The 20273-nt window shown below is 48.1% G+C and overlaps 1 protein-coding gene across 1 annotated transcript in view; it reads left to right on the top strand.

The window, feature by feature from the left end:
* CPLANE1 (ciliogenesis and planar polarity effector complex subunit 1) overlaps positions 1 to 20273 on the top strand; it is a 383258-nt gene that overhangs the window by 263796 nt on the left and 99189 nt on the right. Inside the window, exon 42 of the mRNA XM_082255738.1 lies at positions 10007 to 10160. Coding sequence (XP_082111864.1) covers positions 10007 to 10160 — 154 coding nt within the window. The remainder of the gene's footprint in view (positions 1 to 10006; positions 10161 to 20273) is intronic.

Here is a 20273-nt window from a genome sequence, read left to right as displayed (position 1 = left end):
GGTTTATTGTGTCCTAGGGGGTGCTTTCTAACTCTGTGGGGGATGTACTCACTGGATGAACACAGAGACCTGTGTTCCTAAAGTGAAGGAACACAGGATCCCTGCGTTCATCACTGACAGAACAGTGGTCTGCCTTGTTTACATCGGCAGACCGCCATTCTGTCTCCATGGGGAGTGATCGCGGGTGCCCGGCGGACATCCCCCTCTAGCCAATCGACGCATGTGCGCCCCCATTATCTGTGACATGAAGCGACGTACAGGTACGTCGTTACGCGTAACAGACCTGACCTGCCGCAGTAAAAGTACTGTGTGTATATAAATATATATATATATATATATATATATATATACACACACACACACACTCACACTCACCTCACAAAAATTACACGGGCTTCGGTTCATACTTTTTAAATTTTTTTTTTAAAAAAGTGTCATCAAGTGGTTGTTGGAGCTTCTGAGGATGTGACCTTTGATTGGCCAGTCTTGTAGGAGCGTGAGGTTCAAACTTTTGTTTGGGGCCAAGTTGATTTGTTACTATGTTGCTCTCCCCTCATATTAAGTGCTTTGGGACATCCCTAACATAATAGATATGAAGATACCCTGTGTCCAATAAAGAAAATGGGATTTTTGGTTTACCTGTAAAATCCTTTTCTAGAAGTACATAGGACATGAGGATCCCATCCCTCGATTTTGCCCTAAAGCAGAGTTTCTCAACCTTTTTTCTTTTAGGGCGGCCTTGAAAAGTATTTTCAGTCTTGAGGCACCCCTGTCCAAGGCTTGGTTCACGTTACTGTGCGTCGCGGAACACGTGCAAAATCGCGCTCGTTCCTGACACACAGACAAATGCTCTGCTCTTTAGGGGTGCCATTATTTCTTAATGGTACCCCACACATTGGAAAACATGGGGTGCTTTTGGTGCGGCACAATTTTAAAAAAGGTTTTTAAAAAACTTTAAAACATACACACACGTACAAACACACATACAGACACATGTACACACATATACAGACACGCTTACATATATGCACACACACACACATATATATACAGGGCTCAAAATTTCAAGTCCTGATCTACTAGCCAGGCCTTAAGGGTTACTCGCCACTACTTGCCCCACCTAACCCCTACCCTGCCCCGCCCCTAAATGCGCCCTCAAAAAATAATTTTATAAAATTACACTGTTAAATGTTTTTGCATGACTGCAGAAGTTGCACAAATAAATATTAATAACAACAGTGTGATTGTATGTGCATTTTACCTGGATTTTAGGTGCATTTCTATTGAATTCTATTAATCTATTAATCAAGTGCATTTTATGAAGCCGCATCAAAGATGCAGCATGCATGACTTTAAAGCGCTTTCTTGAAAACGCACTTTGTAATAGAAATTCAATAGAAATGCACCTAAAATCCAGGTAAAACGCACATACAATTACACTGGCCAAACCACAGTTCACCAGTTATTAGGGATAAGAGAGTGAATAGGGGGGGCTGGGTTGTAATAATATATGTTAATGAAGAGCAGAGTGAAGGGCTGTAGAGAAAGTGCTAAGGCTGTATTTTGGGACAGGACAGGGTCAGCTAAATGGCTGCTTGGAATGCTCAGAGATGGGACCAGAGGCTGCAGGACATACAGTACAGATTTATGGAGAGGAGAGCTGAAAGATAGAAGTATATGAAGGGTTAATGTGAACAGAGGAGTACAAGAATTGCTGCTGACTTACGATTGTACAGGGAAGATAAAGACAAGTGCGAGGAGACAGACAAAGTGAAAGTAACCTGGCCAAGTAGAACAAACCAACAGGGGAGGGGAGCTTGGAAGGAGAGAAGTGATTAATGGCTGCAGGAGAGATAAGTGGCTGGAACGGAGGAGTCCAGAAATCATGCATTGTGCTGCTGCAATAACAGGAGGGAGAATGACATTCACTCCTGTCAGGCAGGTGAAGGCAGAAGCTCCCAGTGCGCCCCCCCCCCCCCCCTCATCACAGATATGGACACTGCCCACCCCTGCACGTCCAGACAGTGTTCTGTTTCTTCCTCTCCTTGCTCGCATTCAATCATTTTTCACTCGCAAAATGCGAGCAGGCGAGTGAAAAATTTGAGGGCTGTATATATATATATATATATATATATACATATACATACATACATACACGCACATTCACTTGCATCCCCAATACATACACAACTATACAAGACATGGCACCACGTGAGGAGGCAAAAGAGGGATAAAAAAATAAATGAATTATAGTAATGATTGTAATTGACCCTCTGATCAGTGGAGCAGGGTTACATGTGTTCAATTGCTATCGAGTGCGCTAGTAGTTGTACATGAGGTCAAGAGTATTAGAATCCTACGACATCTATCAGTTGCTCGGTAAATGGTCCTGGAGTCATCTATCCCATATCTTATTAAATTTAGTTGGGCAGCCCCTATGTAAATAAACACAAATCTCTTATATGGCAATGTGTTATTAATCTCTATTATCCAAGTATTGAACTCAGGTGGTAGAATACGCATCTAATGTCTAGCAATACATTTTCTGGCTATGTACAGAGTTTCATTGAGAAAAATTTAGTGAATTTATCCATATCCGTGTCAGGGAAGATCCCTAAAAGACACGATTTAGGGAGGAGTGTCAGGGGGATCCCATCTCCTCATGTAAGAATTGCACGACCTGTTTCCAGTACCCTTGTATCTTCGGGCATTTCCAGAACAGGTGGTAAAATATTCCTTGTTCATGAGTGCACATGGGAAACAGGATGTTCTGATCACTTTTGTACCTAGCCGATCTAATGGGAGTGAGATGGGAGCGACCAAGAATATACTGTTGTGTTAGGCAGTCTGACAGCTTAGGGGAACACTATCTTGCAAGTGCTTCACTCCACTCCTCATCCTCCAGGTTGCCAATATCTCCTGCCCATCGTGCTTTAAGATCATAGGCCAGCCTGGATGAAAAAGGAAAATGTAGCTCGGTGTAGAATGTGGCAATCAATTTTTCCTTGGGACTGGCGGACCCTCACATTCCCAGGTTCCCCTCTGTCCTTTTATGCACCCCCTCTTCTACCTGCCACCCCCTCCACCTCACACTGGGGGCTATTGGGCCTACTCCCGGGGGCTGGGACCACGCTCTGAGCCGGATGTGGGGTGTGCCGCCGGCGCCAGATGAACAATCGTGCGGGGAGGGGGGTCTCTACCTGTTCCTCTAGGGCTCACCTGCCGATCTATCCCGTTTTGGAGTCTAGGGGGGTCCTCACAAGGGTCCTCAGCTGCTCTGCAGGCCACGCGGGGCTGCCATTTTCTTGTAGCCTCATGTGCTGAGGAGATCGTCAGCCATCTTGGTACACCCAGCACGGCCATTTTGTGGTGGTTTTTTCTATAGGAATCAGAATTTCTCTGTCACTCATTGACAGACGTAGTCCTCGTTGATTAATAACAACTCGGGTTATGCTGCCCTCTACAGGAGTAGGACTAGACAGGAAAGAAAACGTTCTGGCCACACCCTAGGGGCAGTCCCAGAGGGTATATCCTCTCACTTCCTGCTACAGCAAATCAGTTTTTTTCTGTCTAGTTAGGAGTAAGGACCTAGATACCTTGCTGGGATCTTCGGTCCTGGCAGGATTTTTTTCTTAGAAGATTTTTGACAGCTTTTTTTCTCCAGTGTTCCTGTGAGATCTTCAAGCAAGAAAGCTGGAACTGGGCGACGGGCTGGATGTTGAGATCCAGTGGTCACCCCAGTTCAGCCTACGAGCGCGTGCAGGCCATAGCTCCGCGCTGGGTCGGCCGCGACATAGTCCTACTGGACGGAGACTGACCCTGCGAGTTAAACGTCTCGCTGAAACGCCAATGACCATGAGTCACGGCGTCCGTATTGGTCAACAGCCCTTCCACCCCGGTGGAGAGGGGTACTGTCAGGAGTTGGCGCCCGCCTGGTTCCGGTATGGTGAGTAGTATGTTCCCCCTTTTCCCCCTGACGGGTTTTGTGGTGAACGCGGGCCCCTCTCTGAAATGGTAAGGATGGGTCTCCCCTCTATCCTATAACATGTCACAGATCCCCCTATTTGAGTGTGATTTTTTTGTGAACAAGTAACCAGGAGGCTTGGTTTGGGAGCTGACAATCTAATGTCATTTCAAAACTGTAAAGATGACTGAAGTCAGTGGCAGTACTAGAATATTACTGTGGTAGCATAAGGTATCCTACCTGTCAGAGGTGTTCACAGGGCGATGTCTATGCATATATAACTGCAGTCCAGATCGCATTCCTCCAGCAAGGGCAGGCACGGACCGCATGCGGCCCACCAGAGTCCGGTACCGCCGGCCAGGCTGATCACCATCCAGAGTGAAGTTTGGGGGGCCGATGCACTCCCACAGGCCGCTAGGCCGTATACAGCATCACGCAGGCCGCTGCTAAGCCGCCGCTATCCTAACAGGCCGCCGCCATTTTCTTGCAGAGCACACGAGGCCGCCATATTGGCGTAGCCTCGTGTCTCCAACATGGGGGCGGCCATGTTTGAGGTGACCAAACACCTCATGGAGCCAGGGGGAGGCGCCGGTAGGCGTGTTAAGGGGCGGAGCCGCCTCCTTTACCCAGGAAATAGGGCCAAAGACTTCCTGTCTGTAACAGGACAGCACTGAGCAAGCTGATGAAAACTTCTGTGCATCAGGGATGAGCCTTGGGGTCTCTCTCTCTCTCTCTCTCTGTGGGGTCCAAAAAGGCAGGTAACACTGAGGGGCGCTGTTGCGACTGGGGGACACAAAAAAAAAAAAAAGTTTTTTACTTTGTCATTTTTTGTCGCTGGCAAGTGTCTTGTATAATCATTGACCCTGCCGCATAGGTATCCCCACCTGATCCCCTCAAGGTGGCCGCAGGACCCTCCAGTACCCCACTTGTTTTTAATGCATTTTTGGCAGTTTGGGAGTCTTTGGTATCCCGGGTGGAGGTGGCCTGTCAGGGACGGGGGTCAAGAAGCGACCCCCGCCTACCCCTATTGTTTATCTGATACTTCAGATACGGATTCGGAGCTGGTCAATGCAGCTGCAGGTCCCTCTTATGGGGCTGTTGTCTCAGGTAATGTCTCCTCAGCAGTGAGGAGAATGTTTCTGCCTCCGCCATAGCACAAGAGTGGTGGATGCACTAGTTGTGTCCGTCCGGGAAACCTTTGGTCTTGAGGTTATACCGGCAGAGGTAGCTGAGACTGAAATTCCTTTTTGGTACTTGTTAGCCTACCAAAAGGGCGAAGGATTTTCCTTTACCCAAATGGGGTAGTTTTGAAACGAACCCCTGTTATTTCCTAACGCATGGCTAGGCGCTATCCGTTTGAGGAATCCCTCTTTAAAGGATAGATGGTACCACCTGCTGTCTTGCCACAGACTGTTAGGTTAAAGAGGACCTCGTAGCCAACGAGGACCTTCCCTTTCTGCTCATAAGGAGTTGTTCGTTCCGCGAGGGCGGGCGATAAGGCGAAACCCTCCAAAGCCCCTTTAGAGGGGTTTCAAAGGGCGCTGGTCGGCTAAACAAAAAGTCCGGCTCAGCCAAGCCTGAAAAATACAGCCTGATGCGCCCCTACCCATCTCTGGAGTGGTGGGACGTCTTCACCGGTTTCCGGATCCATGGCTTGCCGGAACCCAAGACTAAGGGGTTCGCAAGGTCATACGGTCAGGATACAGGATCGAGTTTCGATCACTTCCACTGGTGCGATTCTTCCCTGCTAACATTTAACGGTTTCAGGGGTTCTATTTGAACCTGTTCACAATGCCCAGGAAAGAGGGCAAGGTGCGTCCAATTTCTGGACTTGGGGAAAAATAGAGTCCATCCGAACAGTGGTGGCCTCCCTGCATCAGGGGGATTCCTGGCGTCCATAGACATTTAGGATGCCTATCTTTAGATCCCCCATCATCGCAGGACATCAGCGTTTTTCTTCGCTTTCCCACATCCCTGGTTCCCACCAGGAGACTGAACTATCTGGGCCTAAGGTTGGATACATCCTGGGCAAGAGGTTTTCTCCTTGCGGAGAAACTACAGAAGGTTCAGTTAACGATTCGGATGTTGCTGTCCGTCAATTGGCTGGGACGGATGGTGGCCTTCTTAGAGGCAGTACCGTATACCCAGTCTCATACCCGAATTCTCCTGAAAGAGATTCTTTTCTTATGGAATCAGAATTCCGATTTCCTGGACAATCGGATCCGGTTGGGCGAGCGGACCAGGGAGCCTCCGATGCTCAACCAGGGGAAGTCATTCCTTCCGATAGTATCCAGGTTACCAATAGGGTATCGGAACTGAGAGCGATCAGATTTTGTCTGATTTACTGGACCGAGCAGCTCTAAAGCAGCCCGATTTGGATCCAATCGCACTATGCCACGGTCGTGACTTATGTCAAGAAAGGGGCACTTAGAATGTCCTGGTGGCCATCGAAACGACTAGCATCTTTCGTTGGACGGAACGGTTTGTTCTGGATCTCCCCGCATTGTTCACTCCGGGGGTGGGAAATCGGCAGGCAGATTATTTCAGCCATCAGATTCTGGATCAAGGGGTATGGCCTCTTAATCCAGAGGTATCTCACTAGCTGTCCCTTCATTGGGGAACCCCGGATGTGGATCTGTTGGCACCTTAGCTCAACAGGAAGGTGCGGAGGTTTGTAGCTCGCACCCGCGATCTTCTAGCGGACGCAGCAGAAACGCTGATCGCCCCATGGGGGCAGTATCAGCTACGGCATGCCTTCCATCCTCTCAAGTTACTGCGGGAACTTCTTCGCAGGATAGAGGTGGAGGGAATTCCAGTTATTCTGGAAATTCCGGACTGACCTCGTCGAGCCTGGTACGCCGACTTGGTGAGGCTAGTCGCGGACGCTCCTTGGAGACTTCCTCTCAGGGAGGATTTGCGGTCTCAGGGACCGATCTTCCATCTTGCTTTACAATCTCTGGCTTAATGGCCTGGCCATTGAGACCCAGGTACTGAAAGACAAGGGAGTGTCAGCTTCAGTTATTCCTACCTCTAGTTAAAGCAAGGAAAGCGACTTCCAGCACATGGAAGTCTTATATTTGCGTGGTGTGAATCTCTTGGATTTCCCCCACATACCTATTCGGTGATCCGAATCTTGGTCTTTCTGCAACAAGGGGTTGAGCAGAAATTGTCCTTGAGCACTATCAAGGGTCAGGTTTCAGCGTTAGCAATCTTCTTTCAGAAACCTTTGGCTAATCATTCCTTGGTGCTGAATTTCATCCAAGGGGTGCGACATCTGGCTCCGCCAGTGCGTGCACCCTTACCGCCTGGGATCTTAATTTAGTGTTGTCAGTTCTTCAGAAACTTCTCTTTGAAGATATTAGGGAGATTCCCTTGCTTACATTATCCCAGAAGGTGGCCTTCTTGGTGGCCATTACTTCTGCACGCAGGGTGTCAGAACTGGCCGCATTATCTTGTCGTTCCCCATTTCTGGTGGTTCATAGGGATAAGGTGGTTCTTCTTCCGAATCCACCCTTCCTTCCTAAAGTGGTTTTCAGAGTTTTCATCTGAATAAAAATATTGTGTTACCTTCCCCGTGTCCTAAGACTAGCCATCCTTGGGAGTTTGCATTACACTCCTTGGATGGGGTTCAGAAGGATACACTTGACTACTACGAACTTGTTTTCGTAAGACGGACTCACTTTTTGTGATCACGGATAGCCCTTGAAGGGGGTTGCCTGTGTCTGCCGCGACCATATCTAGATGGATCAGTCAGACGGTGGTACAGGCTTATTCTATTAAGGGTCGGAATCCTCCGTTCCCTGTTAAGGCGCACTCTACTCGGGCGCCTAGTGTCTCCTGGGTCTTCCGCCATCAGGCGTCAGCGATCCAGGTTTTCGAGGCGATGACTTTATCGTCGGTTCATACCTTTACAACATTTTATAAAGTTGATGTGATGGCATCGTCAGATGCCTCTTTTGGCCACAAGGTTCTGCAGGCCGCAATCTGAGGAGACTGTTGGTCTACCTCGAGGGTTTGTTGGGTTTTTTCACTTAGGTCTCATCTTTTTGCTCGATGAGTCCTTGATGCTTCTGGTTGGCTCCGGTTGGGCATTCTGGATTTTGATTTCTGTCATCCCACCCCTCATTTGTGGTACTGCTTTGGGACGTCCCGAGTTGTTATTAATCAACGAGGACTACCTCTGTCAATGAGCGACAGAGAAAAATGTATTTTTGTAAAATCTTACCATAAAATCCTTTTCTCTTAAGCTCATTGACAGACGTAGTACCCGCCCCTCTGTTTTGAGTTGGGTTGGGTTAAATTCTCTAAACACTGCTTTGTGACATAACTGATTTGCTGTAGCAGGAAGTGAGAGGATATACCCTCTGGGACTGCCCCTAGGGTGTGGCCAGAACGTTTTCTTTCCTGTCTAGTCCTACTCCTGTAGAGGGCAGCATAACCCGAGTTGTTATTAATCAACGAGGACTACATCTGTCAATGAGCTTAAGAGAAAAGGATTTTACGGTAAGATTTTACAAAAATCCATTTTTTATGGCACTGCTTTGGTACGTCCCTACTGATATGCATCAGAGACTGCTTCCATCGAGGAACGATAGAGAAAACTGGATTTTTGACTTACCGTAAAATCCTTTTCTCTTAATTTTATTTACGGACGCAGTACATGTCCCTCTATTTTGAGTTGGGTTGGTATTATTTCTCTGACACTGCTTTGATACAAAACTGACATCCTATGCAGGAAGAGAGAGGGTATACCCTCTGGGACTGCCCATAGGCGTAGCCAGAACATTTTTTTCTGCCTAGGGTCCTACTCCTGTAGAGGGCAGTATAACAGGGAGGGGCCAGCGTCCACCCCAAAATCCATCGGGGAAGAGGGGGGAACATTTACTCACCATACCGGAACAGGCAGGCTACTGATATGCATCAGAGACTGCGTCCGTCAATGAACTTAAGTGAAAAGGATTTTACGGTAAGTCAAAAATCCAGTTTTTGGGATCTGAGCCCCTGTTTGTTTCTATAATAGGGATAGAGTCGAATTGTAGGGGCATGGATAGGAATATTGAGTCTTAAAGGCATGGCGGAGTTGTATATATCTGAAGAACATGTAATTAGGCAATGTGTGCTCAACTTTCAGCTGATAGAATGGTTTAAGGCACCAGTTCACCAATATTTGAGTCAATTAATCCACACCTCCTGGAGCTCCACATTTTAACCTAAAAGGGAAAAAAAAACTTATTTGCAGTAACAGCTTAAATAGCTGTTTGAAGACCAACTTAGCTGGAGTTTGTCTTCAATTTGTAGGGCATTTAATGTGATTGTAAAGGCTGAAGGTTTTTTACCTTCATGAACTCTATGCACGAAGGTAAAAAAAAAACCTTCGGTGTGCAGCTCCCCTGTCAGCCCCCCCCATACTTACCTAAGCCTGATCCCGATCAAGCATTGTACACGAAACCAGAGGTTCTCCCGGGTCTCTCCCTCCTGATTGGCTGAGATGCTGCTGGAGCCATTGGCTCCCACTGCTGTCAATCACAGCTAGTGGAGCAGGAGGCGGGGCTGAGCCATGCTCTGTGTCTTATGGGCACAGAGAGCAGGCTCGGAAGCGAGCAAACGTGAGGGCCCCCACAACAAGCAGCTTGCTATGGGGGCACTCTGCAAGAGGCCCAGAGCGCCGGCGGGGGATCCGAGAAGAGGAGGGTCAGGGCTGCTCTGCGCAAAACCACTGCAAAGAGCACGCAAGTATAACGGTAACCTTTTTTAAATAAAAAATGTTATCTTTGCAATCACTTTAAATCTTTAAATGCTGCTGTCTAAATCCGCCCCTGTGTTTCTCATCCAGAAGGGAGGCATGCTAATACAGGAGGTGTGTTACTGTCCAGATCACCAAGTGAAAATTGACTATGCAGCCACCACATCTAATGATTAGTAAGCTGCAATATATTACATATTTGGTTTAAATGTTGGGGAATATCTTCAGTTCTTACATATAACATAAATTAAATATATGAAGTCCTTAATTTTTTATTTCCCTTTTCCTTCATACTGCAGGTTGAAGAGCATCTGCTAACTGTAACAGACTTGGATGAAGAAGAATTTGTACCACACATCCCAGATATAGATAAGCTTCCTTCTTCAGCTGATCTACACCTCATGGCGGCCTCTAAGAAGAATGCATTGCCCAGAGAACTGCTTCCCAACACAGGTAACTGCTTCTAGATGGACAGCCTTTGGCAAATTCCATACGTAGATAACAAAATGATTGTACAATAAGGAAGGTTTTCTATGCAAAATACAATTGAACGTCAGCTTCTTACATAATGATGTCACAGTTCATGTTCTGTAATGTTCTTTGGAAACATTAGAGAGAGATTCATTCTCAGAGTAAATCCAAGGTTTGTGGTGATAAAGTGCTGGTGTCAACGGGTTTTTGTTTGCTTTAAGTGGGTTTTGCATTGCTATTGTTGTGGAATTTTCCTCAGGTACAAAATAGCTGTTACCTGTTAGTCAGTGATACCAAATCACACAATATATAATTACATATGTAATGAGATCAGATGAGACTCAAAATGATTGAATCAAAATGACCCAATTTATTACAGCGTGTTGGAGTTTAAATATACTATTCAGACATCTTTTCCACCTCATCTTCCCCCTCTTGAGAATTTACTGATCACCCTAACTACCTATCCACTCATCAGATCCCTCCAAGGGAGCAGCCCCTTAAGCTTGGAACACTGGCCCAGAGGGCACACCTCAGTGGTGTCCGAGTCTTGGTAAGGTTCTGAGGCGGAAATTACTTCTTCATACATGGGGGGTTGAGATGACAGACGTCTCATTACAGCATACTCAGTATCATCAATCACTTCTTATTTCCATATAGAGTTGAAATAGGTTGTCTCCTTGGCCTTGGTAACCTTATCAACCAAACACATAATTATTTTAATTCAACAGGTAACTAGAGATCATAATTAGCATAAACATCAATATGAATACACCACTTTCATCATTTTAGGAGATACTTACGATAATGCAAATCGTCCAAAGGACTGTGTTCGTTAGGATGGGCGGACACCATTGGAAGTAAAGAGGCTATAGTGCGTGTTCCTGTGACACACTGAGAAAGTCAACCATGGGCCTTATTGCCACAGACATAATAGATTCCCAACCCCGAATGTGATCACCCTGGGGTGAAAATTGGTATTAATAACTTTTCTGCATAATACCCCAGTTGCTGTCTGAACAACAGAAACCTGAGGGCTTCTCCTAGGTGAGAAATGTCCATATTGTCATTTAATATGGCTTATATTTTATGTTTAACAGTTTAATTTCTGTAATGCATGCAAGTTTCATTTTATGGGCTGTTCACAGACAGCTGTGGGCAGGATATGTTTATCAGTGCTTGTGAACAGTCCACCCTCCCTACATCAGTTTTACTTCCATAGAACGCTATACACAGTGTAGGATTCTTGATTAAACCTGCAACTTTCAGGGGAACTAACATGTCCTTTCGTGCACTGGTAATGTTTCTATAGGATTTTGAAAACTCTGTCTAATTTCGATCCTCTAATGCAAGTGGGTTTACTAGCACAGGTATAGTCTGGGACTCTGGGTGTAATTGTGAACAGATCTAGCATCCTGAATATCCTGACTTCCTGGTTACCTGGTATTTAAACTTTAACAGCGCATTAGGCCTTGGGGTGTTTGTCTCTTTATCGTCCTGCCCCTTCATTATACCCAAAATTCCCATACATATTAAAAAAATTGGAAGAAAATCATTGTACCACCTTTTTGCAATGACTGGCGTGAATCCATGTATCCCTTCTACCTTGAGGGGTGTTGGTGTAACCAATTGCACTCTTAGTAGCCTGTCAAACGGAGAGTCGAGACTCCTTCTGATGTGTCTCCTGATTACTACCCAATCACCAAGCCTTACATAATGACTTTTAGTATCCTCATTTGGATCTGGTAGGGATGAAAACACACTGTTATGTATTTTTGTTAATTGCTTTTAAAGCGCGGCAACACATCTAGTGAGATCTGAGTGCGTGGCTTGCAATTGCTGTGGTAAATAGAGACCTGCTTCAGGAGAGCACCCAAAGAGTACCTACACCTCTCTTGGAAGTGTTCCTGACAAAGGAAAAAACGTAAAACAATAAGTAGGCACCCTACCTGTTTCCGCTATTATTTTACTCAACTTGTTGTTTTTTTTTTTTTTTTTACCATTCAACCTTTCTACCTTCCCGCTACTCTGTGAGTGATATGGAGTGTGAAAGGCTTTCTCAATATTTAGTGCGGATAGGACCTCTTGTAGAACCCTTCCTGTAAAGTGAGTACCCCTGTCACTTTCAATAGTTTCTGGAATTCCATACCTGCACACTACCTCGGACAAGAGCTTTTTTCTGTGTTTTGTACTGTACTCCTAGAAACTGGCCAGGCCTCAGGCCATCCTGAAAAAATGTCTATACAAACCAAAGCATGTGCATAGGGACCAGACTGTGTGAAATCAATGTAATCTATTACAGTTCCCTGGAAAGGACAGTCTGGCTTAGGTGGTGCTTTTGTGGGGTGCTTACAGTTCTACCAGCATTGTACCTAGCACAGGTAAGACAAGAAGCAGTATATTTTGCAGCTACTCCAGGAAAACCTGGTGCTAACCAGTGTTGCATTACCAAGTTGGACATTAGAGTCTTTGAGTTATGACACAGTCCGTGAACTGCGGCTGCTACCCTCGGGTATAGGGCCTAAGATCAGACAAGAATGCTCCTCCATCCTCCAGCAACCAGTTACATCCTGTGTTTCACTTTTCTTCCGCCACTTCTCACACTCCTGTGAGGAGGCTTTTTCTGCAATGATATCAAGATTGCCATACTTACCGGAGTTGGTTGCTTTCCTGCGAGTGTCAGTACCCGTATAGGGACTTGTTCCAGTGCAGCCTATTTCGCTGTCCTGACAGCCCTTGCATTTCCTGCAGCTTCTTCTGTGACTTCTCTTGCATGTGCCTTGGTTTTTAAAATAAATTGCCACCTTGGTGGGACACTGGAAGACTAAGAACAGTCTCTATTATATCTGCATGCTTTATTGACTTACCAGCTGAGGTCAAAAAGTTACAAGCTTCCAAAATTAGGACCAAAATCATGTCAATGTAAATGTTAACTCTTTAAAATTCACAGGCCTTTGCCAAAGCCATCAGCTGCTTGTGCTTAAAACTTTAGATTTAATGCTTCTGCATTCCTTTTTTTCCCTTTTGTTTATTTATTTATAACTTTACTACTGTTGTTACTTACTACTGCATACCCAGTTACATGCTTACCCTCTTCTGTGTAGAAACATGATCCATCTACATAAAGGGTCTCATCAGGGCTTTAGAGAGGAGCCTTTTTGGCAGGGCTCAAAGATTCGGACTCTGCCATCATCAGCTCAAAGCAGTCTTGAGGGGTATTAAACAAACACTTTCTCCTCCCCCTCTAGTGCCTGCTCCTATGCCGGAAGTAAACTGGCTTCAACACATTGCACCGTTTTATTGTGATATGGTCACTACTCAACATGTGGGACCATTATAATCAGAGGATGTCCCAAAACTATCAGTTGTTTGGTATTATCCAGCAGCTCCTTGCAGGCTGCTACTGCCCGCACACAGCTGAGGATCCTTTTATTACTGGGTCAAGCTGGCAAGAAACATATGCTAGTGGCCTCTGTTTGCTCCAATGTTCCTGTGTGAGAACCCTGGATGCGTGTCCATTCAACTTGTGACAAAACAAAGTAAAAGGTTTCACCTAGTTTGGGAGACAGAGGGCGGGAGCAACCTGTAACCCCTCCTTCAGTTCACCCAGACAGACTATCTCTTCCTGATTTAAAGAGACAGACCGTCTGGTTGTCAGAGACGACAAATACTACATCTACACACTGGATTAATGCCGTCTCTGCATCATAATATTTGATATTAGCTCTTACTACAGTCAGAATGTCAGCTCCTAACAAATTAATGGGCACGGCATTTGAAACTGAAACTTAACTTAACATAGCGTCACTTAACTTAGTGTTTTTTTTTTTTTCATCTGTAAAATTACTTCCCTTTTTTCTTTGAAGCGGGCAGAAAGTCACTCCCAGCCCCACCCCTGCTACTCTGATTAACCCCTTCTAGCCACCTTCGCATCGCATAAAAATCAAAAGGCAGCTGCTTGAACATCAGCTGAATCTGCGCTTCTGATGGGGATATGCGGACACAGGTTCTCTCTTCGGGGGGGTTGCAATTCTTTGCTTTGCTTGTCCTGTGTTTACACAATTTGTAGTGGGTCACTTTCTTTTATACACCCATCATGACAGGAACTAATGTACTTTTATCTTTCAAACAAATATCCTCTAAAGACTTTGTCCCAATTTTACAAAAATCTGATCAGAGGTTCCCCTTTGGTTATGGAGGGTGCCCCTAAGATACCACTTAAATACTATACTCAGATAAAAAGTTAATCTAATTTAAAACTTTTGGCTCAGTGCCAATAGGGTTCAATGGTCACATTAATTGCGGTAACCCTTAATGTCCAAAAATGTATAACTATTATAGGAACAAAGATATTTTCATTTGAACCCCTTTGGCAAGCAGCCAATTTTCTAAACTTTTGCACCAAGATTCCCTTTTCCCTTATGTCCTCCGACAGTCGCCGCCTCTAAGTCATCACTATTGGGTATTGACTTCCGCTCCGCAGGAGTAGCTAGGCATAAGACTTAGTCAAAAGAACAAAATCATTTAGCATAGACGCACCCATGGGGGCTGTCCCACTGGTCAATACCCCCCCTGCAGTGATCCCTCCCAACTCAGTTTGTTTCTGCCTAGCGTCAGGAGTAGTTAGGCTTCCCTGTGCTAGGGGTTCAGTCTCAGCCTTTCTAATCTTTTTTTCTTTGATTTTCTTTGAAAATGTCAGTTTTGTCTTTGATTTACTAGCTGTTTATTTTGTCAGTTTTAGTTTTAGTCGGATCTTCGGACGAAGATGGATTCTTGCGGAGCTGGGAATTGGACTGACTGCCCTGGTTCTCCAGGGCAGAGGGTCAGAGGGACCCCCAGCCCGCCATCGAGCGTTCAGCCATGTGTTCGTCCTGGCATTATGAACGACCCATCCCTGCTCGCAGCAGGGATGCAGCCTGTGAGGTGGCTACCTCACTGGACACTTCTGCGGTGCTGCAGTGTCCTGTACTTGGCTAACGGCATTCCCTGTCAGATGAGGACAGCGGCTTGCCGTTCATAGAGGTACCCCACGCCATCCGGTACAGGTAAGTTCCTTCTGTGTGGGGCCTCTGTCTGGGGTGGCAGTCCTGTGTTGCTGTGTGTTCCCCATGTCTGTGCCTGTGTGGGGCTCCCTGATGCGATCCCTGCGGGGGTCTCCTTTTACATGCGCTGCGGTGCTGTGTGGTTTTGGAGGCCCCTTCCCCTGTGTCACTGCGGTGTTTTGTGGGTGCAGACTGCGTGTGCGGCGGCTGCAGCGGGTAAAAACCGCGCGGTCCGCCATTTTAAGTATGGGCAAAGCATGTCTGGCTTCACTGTGGGCTTCACTGCATGTTGTTTTGGCGCCATCCGGCGCCATCTTGTGTGTGGCAGAACGATCGTTCCGAGCACATGTTCGGCGGCCATCTTGCCGAAGCCTTCCATTCAGTTCTATGGGCAGCCATTTTCCCTGGGTCTTGCAGCTTATAGTTCAGCCTCTGATGACCTCACTTCCTTTTCCTCTGAAGCAGCGATCGATGTGGTAACACTCTGTGGGGGCTCTGCAGACTGTCTCTTCCTTAGCTCCTTGTTTTGTCTTTCCTGGCTCAGTTTTGTCTCCTTTTGGGGGCTTTGTTCACTGTGCATATAGCGGTGGGCTGTGCACTCCGCAGCGATCTTAAAGGGCCAGTACCTTTTCTTGTACATTTTCACTGTAACTTGGGCAATGGAATCTCAGGACAGCAAATTCCCTCCAGCCTTGGTGGGGGACCCCAGTCCTGCTGTACCCCCTGTTACCCCCTGTTATACCTGATTTGGCCGCCGTAGTGGCGTCTTTAGTGTCCATTTTGGAGGTGCTGATGGCTGAACGAGCTGCTAGGAAAAGGCCTAGATTATCTTTCTCCTCTGATTCAGATGGTGATGTGGCTGCTGTGGCGGGCGTGCCCTTTTCAGGGTCTCGCTCATCCCTGGACCCTCTGGAGTCTAAGGGGGAGGCGGAGGTGGAGGGGGTTGATGATTCTCCCCCGGGGTCTCCTGAAGAACGCGCAACTATGGATGAGTTGATCTCTTCTGTGAAAGAGACACTGCATTTGGAGGATGAGCCCACTCCTCCGGGCATTGTGTCATTGTTTGGTACACATAGGACCCGCAAGTCGGCGCAGGTTTTTCCCTGCCCCGCTGAATTTCATTACACTGTGAATGAACTGTGGCGCAATTTGAAACGTCCATTCACGGTACCTAGTCGGTTTAAACTGCTTTATCCCTTTGCGCCGGCTACGGACACGCGCTGGTGTGTGCCTCCACAGGTGGATCACACTGTGGCCGTCTTAAACCTTGATTACCACTGAGGACACCCCGGTTTTCCGGGATCCCACGGACAGGAGGTTGGAGTCTCTTGCCCGCCATTCCTACACGGTGGCGGTTTCCTTGCTCAAACCTATTTTCGCGCCCGTCCTGGTGGCTCAGGCGGTGGCGGATTGGACTAAGGTGCTTGGACGCAACCTTGCGTCTGATTCTGCCCCACCTGCCACGCTGGCTATGGTGGATCAAATTCACCAAGGAGTCATGTATTTGTGCGATGCGGCTATGAATGAGGCCCCTCTGGCCGCACGCCTGTCGAGTGTCGCGGTACTTAACCGTCGACTGATCTGGTTGAAGAGCTGGTCGGCTGACCAGACATCGCGGAAGACAGTTGCTGATTTTCCCTATGCAGGTTCTCGCCTTTTTGGCAAGGCGTTGGATACCTTGGTTAAAGGCGTCACGGGGGGCAAGAGCACGATGCTGCCCCAGAACCCGAAGAACAAGTCCTTTCGTGGCAAGCGGGGTTCCGCCTCTCGACCCAATCAAGGGTCCTTTCGTGCCTTTAGGAATCAAACCAAGGGCAAGCCCTTCAAGGGCCAAGGTAGCCAGAAGAAGCCCTGGGCGGGCAAGCAGAAGTCCGGCAATGCCGGTGCGGCGGGTCAATCCGCCTCTGCCTGAAGGGGCGCCCTAACCTGGGGTGGGGGGACGTTTGCGCGGTTTCCTCCAACCTTGGCTGCTCCGAATTCCGGACAGGTGGGTTCAGGAAATCATTCGATCAGGGTACAAGATCGAATTCCTTTCCCGGGCCGGCGGACAGATTTTTTTCCCTCAAATCTTCATTTAACCCCAGGGCGCCTGCAGGACCTGCATCTAGCGGTGCAGGACCTCCTTGCTCAGGGGGTGATTGTCCCGGTGCCTCATCGGGACAGGTTTCGGGGGTTTTATTCCAATCTGTTCACTGTGCCCAGAAAGGAGGGCAAGGTACGTCCTATTCTGGACCTGAAAACGCTGAACCACTTTGTGCGTGTTCGTAAGTTCCGTATGGAATCTCTCCGCTCGGTGGTGGCCTCCCTGAGCCCAGGGGAATTCCTGGCCTCTATAGACCTGAAGGATGCGTACCTACACATCCCCATTTTCGAGGGTCACCAGAGGTACCTTCGGTTCGCTATCGTGGAGGACCACTATCAGTTTGTGGCGTTACCTTTCGGTCTCGCTTCGGCTCCAAGGGTCTTTACCAAAGTGCTGGTGCCTGTTCTGGGCCTGCTAAGGGCATTGCGGTCTTGGGGTATCTGGACGATCTCCTCTTAGGATCGCGTGTCAGCCAGAACCTACTGCGCGATCTGTCCAACACGGTACAGAACATGAGTTCGGATGGACCATCAACGTACAGAAGTCGTCCTTGTCTCCTTCGGTTCGTCTTCCCTAACTGGGAATGATCCTGGACTCTGCTCAGGCAAAGGTGTTCTTGCCGGAGGACAAGCTCCGGACCTTACAGGACGAGATCAGGTCCCTCAGGGACAAACCATCCTCGTCACTCAGGACCTGCATGCGGTCCCTAGGGTTCATGGTATCGGCCTTTGAGGCGATACCCTTCGCTCAGTTTCACACAAGGTCTCTTCAAGCGGAGATCCTGGCCAGGTGGGAAACTACCTCAGTCCTTGGATCTGAGTGTCTCTTTGAGTTGCCAGACCAGAATGGATCTTCTGTGGTGGCTCCAGCCCCCGGCAGTGTCAGAAGGCAAATCCTTCCGTCCGTTACTGTGGACAGTGATTACCACGGATGCCAGCCTGTCGGGCTGGGGTGGAGTCCTGGGCAACCTGTCTGCCCAGGGCACTTGGTCGGATGGGAAATCCTCCCTTCCGATCAACGTTTTGGAATTAAGAGCGATCAAACTCTGTCTCTTCCGGTGGTCGGACCGACTTCGGGGCCGTCCTGTTTGGGTACAGACAGACAATGCTACCGCGGTGGCTTACATCAACCACCAAGGGGGCACCAGGAGTGCCCGGGCGGCCCGGGAGGTGACCGACATTCTGTCTTGGGCCGAGACTCATGTCCCGGCGATTTCAGCAGTTCACATTCCGGGTGTGGAGAATTGGCAGGTCGACTATCTGAGCCGCCAGACCCTGGACCAGGGGGAATGGTCCCTGCACCCGGAGGTCTTCCAAATGCTGTGTGTGAAGTGGGGATCCCCGGACGTGGATCTGTTCGCGTCTCGGCTAAACCACAAGGTGGAAAGGTTCGTGGCAAGAACGCGCGATCCTCTGGCAGACGCCTTGGGTGCGTTGGTGGCCCCTTGGCATCAGTATCGTCTGATGTATGCCTTTCCTCCGATTCAGTTGTTGTCCAGGTTCCTTCGCAGGTTAGCCTCGGAACCGCACTTGGTGATTCTGGTAGCGCCGAACTGGCCGCGCCGGTCCTGGTACGCCGACGCTGTTCACCTGGCAGTGGCGCATCCTTGGCGGCTGCCAATGTGGGAAGATCTACTGTCTCAGGGACCGATCTTCCATCCTGCTTTACAGTCGCTGGCTTTAACGTCCTGGCTGTTGAGACCCAGGTCCTGAGAGACAGGGGTCTCTCCTCGGAGGTCATTCCTACTCTAATCAAGGCTAGGAAATCCTCTTCTGGTAAAATCTATTACCGTACCTGGAAAGCTTATTTCGCCTGGTGCGAGTCCAAGGGGTTCTCCCCTCGCTCGTACTCGGTGTCGAGAGTGTTGGCTTTTCTCCAGACTAGTGTGGACCAGCGCTTGGCGCTGGCCACGATAAAGGGCCAGGTATCTGCACTGGCTATTCTTTTCCAACGCCCTGTGGCGTCTCATTCCTTGATTCGCATCTTTATTCAAGGTGTGCGACATTTGGCCCCTCCGGGAGATATCGTTACCTCTGCTGTCTAAGAAAGTTGCTTTTTTAGTGGCGATCACTTCGGCTCCCAGGGTGTCGGAGTTGGCGGCATTGTCTTGCCGCTCTCCTTACTTGGTGATTCACAAGGATAAGGTGGTCTTGCGACCTCATTCCTCTTTTCTCCCTGAGGTGGTCTCTGAGTTCCACCTTAATGAGGACATTGTTTTGCCTTCGCTCTGTGCGAAGCCGAAGCATCCTAAGGAGGTTGCATTGCATTCCTTGGATGTTGTCAGAGCGATCAGGGTTTACCTGTCGTCCACTGAATCCTTTCGGAAATCGGATTCCCTCTTTTTCCTTCCTGAGGGACCTCTGAAGGGCATGGCTGCGTCGGCAGCGACCATTGCCAAATGGATCAGACAGGCCATTGAACAGGCCTATGCTTTGAAGGAACGAGTTCCACCCTTCCTTGTTAGGGCGCACTCTACCAGATCTTTGAGTACGTCCTGGGCCTACTGGCATCGAGCCTCGGTGACCCAGGTGTGCAAGGCTGCGACTTAGTCGTCGGTGCACACCTTTTACAAATTCTATAAGGTGGATGTTCTTGCATCAGCTGATGCCTCCTTTGGCCGCAAAGTTCTCAGTGCGGCAGTGCCATAGGGGACCCTTGTTTTTTTGTGGTTCCCTGGCTGTTGGGGTGTTTATCCCCTGGATATTTGTTTTCCTGGGTTGTTGCTCCTGTTGAGCCTTTTCTATTGCCCAGAAGGTTCTCTTACTGTGCGTGTAAGGTTCCTTTCTCTGATGTGGGTACTGCGTTGCCTTTTCTACGGTTGCGTCTACCACCCCTCATGTCTACACTGCTTTGGGACATCCTAATAGTGATGACTTCGAGGAGGCGGCGACTGTCGGAGGACGTAAGAGAAAACAGTATTTTTGTAAAATCTTACCGTAAAATTCCTTTCTCTGAGTCCTCCGACAGTCG

The sequence above is a fragment of the Pelophylax lessonae genome, assembly GCF_965119305.1.
Source record: "Pelophylax lessonae genome assembly, chromosome: 1".
Lineage (NCBI taxonomy): Eukaryota > Metazoa > Chordata > Amphibia > Anura > Ranidae > Pelophylax > Pelophylax lessonae.
Note: the sequence above shows the minus strand (reverse complement) of the source record. Positions and strands in the feature narration are given on the sequence as shown.